Source organism: Pygoscelis adeliae, unplaced genomic scaffold, assembly GCF_000699105.1.
Source record: "Pygoscelis adeliae isolate BGI_AS28 unplaced genomic scaffold, ASM69910v1 Scaffold37, whole genome shotgun sequence".
Taxonomy (NCBI): domain Eukaryota; kingdom Metazoa; phylum Chordata; class Aves; order Sphenisciformes; family Spheniscidae; genus Pygoscelis; species Pygoscelis adeliae.
In genome coordinates this window covers 4032551-4036507 of record NW_008825308.1, presented here as the reverse complement: position 1 = coordinate 4036507, position 3957 = coordinate 4032551, and the positions used below count along the sequence as shown (strand labels likewise).

The 3957-nt window shown below is 46.9% G+C and overlaps 1 protein-coding gene across 1 annotated transcript in view; it reads right to left on the bottom strand.

Moving 5' to 3' along the window:
- The window catches only part of SLITRK5 (SLIT and NTRK-like family, member 5), a gene marked incomplete at its 3' end in the record, with an annotated part of 5116 nt that extends 3228 nt beyond the window's left edge, over nt 1-1888 (bottom strand). The window contains exon 1 of the mRNA XM_009330236.1: nt 7-1888. Coding sequence (XP_009328511.1) covers nt 7-1888 — 1882 coding nt within the window. The remainder of the gene's footprint in view (nt 1-6) is intronic.
- Between the last annotated feature and the right edge of the window lie 2069 nt (nt 1889-3957).

Sequence of the window (3957 nt, the reverse complement as noted above, 5' to 3'; positions counted from 1 at the left end):
GCTGGCCCGGGGACGGCGTGGGCGTGGAGACGACGATGTCCGAGTAGTCGGGGCACAGCAGCTCCGCCCGGACGGCCCGCATGTCGCTCTGGGCAAACTTCTTAGGGGACTCGCAGATAACCTGGTCCACCAGGACACCGGTGTTGAGCTGCTCCAGCCACAGCTTCATGCCCACCACGTCGCAGGTGCAGTCCCAGGGGTTCTCGTGCAGGTCGATCTGCAGCAGGGATTTCAGCTGGTCCAGCACCCCGCTCACTGGCAGGTAGGAGAAGTGGTTGCTCCGCAGGCTCAGCCTGTAGAGAGACAGACCAGAAAAAATGTTCCCTGGCAAAGACCTCAGCAGATTGTTGTTTAAAAACAAGAGCTGAAGGTTGGGGACAGGTTCAAAGGTGCCTGCCTCTATCTCCCGGATGACGTTGTACTGCAGGAAGAGGTACTGCAGGCTTTGCAGCCCATAGAACAGCTCTGGGCTCAGCCGCTCGATCCGGTTCCCATTCAGGTACAGCCTTCGCAAATTAGTTAAATCCCCAAAAGCCCGGTCCTGAATGACCGAGATCCGATTATTGCCCAGGTGCAGCAAATCCAGCCCAGTAGCATCCACAAAATCTGCCCTGCGTACCAGAGCAATGTAGTTCTCCGTCAGATACATTTTCTTAGGATTATAGGGTTTGGGCTGCAGTTCAGAAATGCTCTCAATCTTCCTCTCCTGACAATTGACATTGAGGCCCAGGTCGGAAATCTGCAAGTTGCAAGTGCAGGCAGTGGGGCACTCCAAAGGCACCGGGGATTTGGTCTGGTAGGCAATGCTGGGGCCGTAGTTGCTGTATCCCAGGTCTTTTGAGGGCAGGCGGGAGGTGGGGCGCACCCTTGTCTTGTTGGGTTGGCGGGTCCCTTTGGGGGGCTTCAAGGGGGATTTGTAAACAGCTGAAGAAGAAGTGGCCACGGAGTTGACCGAAGCCGGGGTAGTGTGGAAATACCCTGTGGTGCTCAATGGTGTCTGTGGTCTCATTTCATAATCCGAGATGAGCCTCCTGGGGCAAAGCTCCTGCTTGGAGACTTCATCCAAGTCTCGACCATGTAAACGGAAAGGGGTCTCACAAACCACATCTCCCACCAGAGCAGAGTAGGAGATACTGTCCAGCCAATCCTTTAGAGCAATCAACTCACAGGAGCAATTCCAGGGGTTTTCCTCCAGCTGCAGCTCCACCACTTTATCCATATGCTGCAAAAGGCCCACATAGGGCAACAGCTTCAGCCGGTTACCCCTCAGGTCCAAGTGAGTTAAGGGCACAAAACGGAAAAGGTTGTTGGGCAAACTGGAGAGGAGGTTATCATTGAGAATCAGCACCTGCAGCAGATGCAGTTTGCTGAAGGCATTAGGTTCAATGACACTAATATAATTATAATCAACCTGTAGGTACTCCAAACTCTCTAACCCGAGGAAAGTGTCATCTCGTAAAAGTTCCAGCTTGTTATTGTTCAGGTGCAGCCTCCTTAAATCTCTCAGCCCGTGAAAGGCCCCCGTTTCGATGTCTTGTATGTCATTGCTCCCCAGGTGCAAAATGGAAGCCCCCGTGTAATTGACAAACTGGTTTGGGTACAGCCTGTTCAAAAGGTTCCCAGACAACAAGAGGTGGTAGACAGGGAACCTTGGTGGACTGATCTCAAAAAGGCTGATGATCCCTCTGTTTTCACAGCTCACTGTTAAGATGCTGTCCTTCTCCTCACAAGGACATGCATTATCACAGATTTCCCCATAATACTCGATGCTTTCTGCCCACGAAAGGACTAGAGATGTTAAAGCAAATGCGATCGTCTGCAGCATCCAGATATGCATTTTTTTGTTGAGGTCCTGTTCCAAAGTTACTGTAGAGCAGCAAGCATACATTTTATTTCCTGTAAGGGTAAGGAGAAAAAAAGAAAGCAGCATAATAGCATAGCCCCATAAAATTTAAAATGGACACAAAGTTTATGTATATCTTCAGTGGGGTAGGGAACAGATTGTTAATCAAACAAAAAAACCCCTCCTGTCACTTCTAATTCCCACACTTTTGAAAACTGGATGACATGCATTGATTAAAATGTTGATGGGCAACTCCTAGTGAGTCAAATGCCTGCGGTGTTTAAAAAGGTGAGGTCACAGTAGGAATTGTTCTGGTTCTGTTCCTGTGGGGTGCATTTCAATGCTTCCTTGGATTTCTTTTTCACGACCAGCCCCATAAATATACAGAAAATGGCTGTCAGTTCAGTTTCACGGTTGTAATTTAAGAGAAAAGAAGCACCATTTTACGAGGTTTCCCACCTCCCATATTACCCAGCTCCCCCTTCCCTTCAGAACCTCCCCAGTGAACAGCGCACCAAGGTCTTCCCCTCCTTCTACCTCGATTTTTAACCGGTGGTGGAAATGCCATGGTAGGAATCCAAAGAAAAACGCTCAGTGCTGAAAACAGCAGCTTAATGCAACAGAGAGAATACTGACACATTCTCCACATCACCCATTTCTTAAAACTGTTTTGTGGTGCGGTTTTTTCTATCTATACATTTACAAAGCGCACACCCACCCACACAGGCATGCACACACACACACACACACACACACACACTCTCACCCCCTAGATGACTTTTGTGGTGGAATCCTTCAGTAATGAGATTAAGTACGTTAACCTCTTACTTCAGTGCACTTAACAGCTCTCTTCAGTGAGAGAAATTTTGTATCTTTACACGAGTAAATAATTTTAATTGATTTTATGACAACCCCCCCTCCATGAGTTATATACAGTGTAACAGAGCTGACTATCAAGCAGAGGTCTTCAGTTCTTACACACACACACACACACACACACACACACACACACACACTTAAAGGAAATGTTTTAACCACTCACCCAAAATTTGTGAAAAATGTAAAACATGCGGATCATCTTCGGCGTCTCAGCCATATCTGACATATCGCTTATTCCCAACGTTCTGCAAAACTAGCCTGGTAGAAGTGGAGAGATCTAAATAGGTCTCATGGAAATATCTCATCGCCAACACTCCAAGCATCAGAGTTACTGATTATAAGCAGCGATGGCTGTCAGTACTCTTCATCCTTTAGGGGAGAAGACACCCAGGCTGATTAAAAGCCAAGGGGGGTGGAAGGGAAACCCTACCATTGACCTACATCAGTAATTTAGTACCCAAATTTCACCTGGCTGGAAACAAATCCCATTTCCATTATTTCTTGCAGTCTTTTTGACTCCTTGTGGCTTTCTTCTACTTCTACTAGTCTAAAAGCAATATGAATAGGGAAAATAAATGCATTGTGTGTGTCGGTAGGGGAAGACTAATAAAACATCCAGGCTTAAATGCTGGGATCTTGGAGCAGGCTTGCATTTTCTATCGTCCACCTCAGAGCTCCAATCCTCATGCCACAACTCTGGTTTGGAGGAACACATCCTAAAAACCGGGAAGTCTCAGTACTGCAAGACATCTCCTGTGGCATCAGGTTCAAAGCTGCAAATCTAGCACTTGCAGCAAAGGCAGTCATGCAGCAAGAAATCGGAAGTCTCGGCGAATCTCTCTCTAATTTTGACCAGACGTCAACTGGATCGGAATTACTCAAAGCAAAAGGCTTCACTGCATAAAGGCAGCAGAAATCTTACTCAAAGGCATGTATCTAGCATATTCTTTCTCAGCTCGATCAGATCCATTCATCCATTAACCGACAGTTCTTCAGAGGAAAAAAAAAAAAGCCATGGAAAACCTGCCCGGTCAGTGTTAAACTCCCAAGCATTTTACAACTTTAATTCAATTATGGTTAGTAAAGGAGGCAAATACAATATTCCCTCCCTCCTCCTTTCTCCCTTTCCCTGAAAAAAAAAAAGGGGGTAGGGGGATGGGAGGTAAAGAAAATAAAGTTGTAGCTGGCTATATGCAAGGTTGCAATCCCGCCCTGGAAACCCCTCTGTGATGATT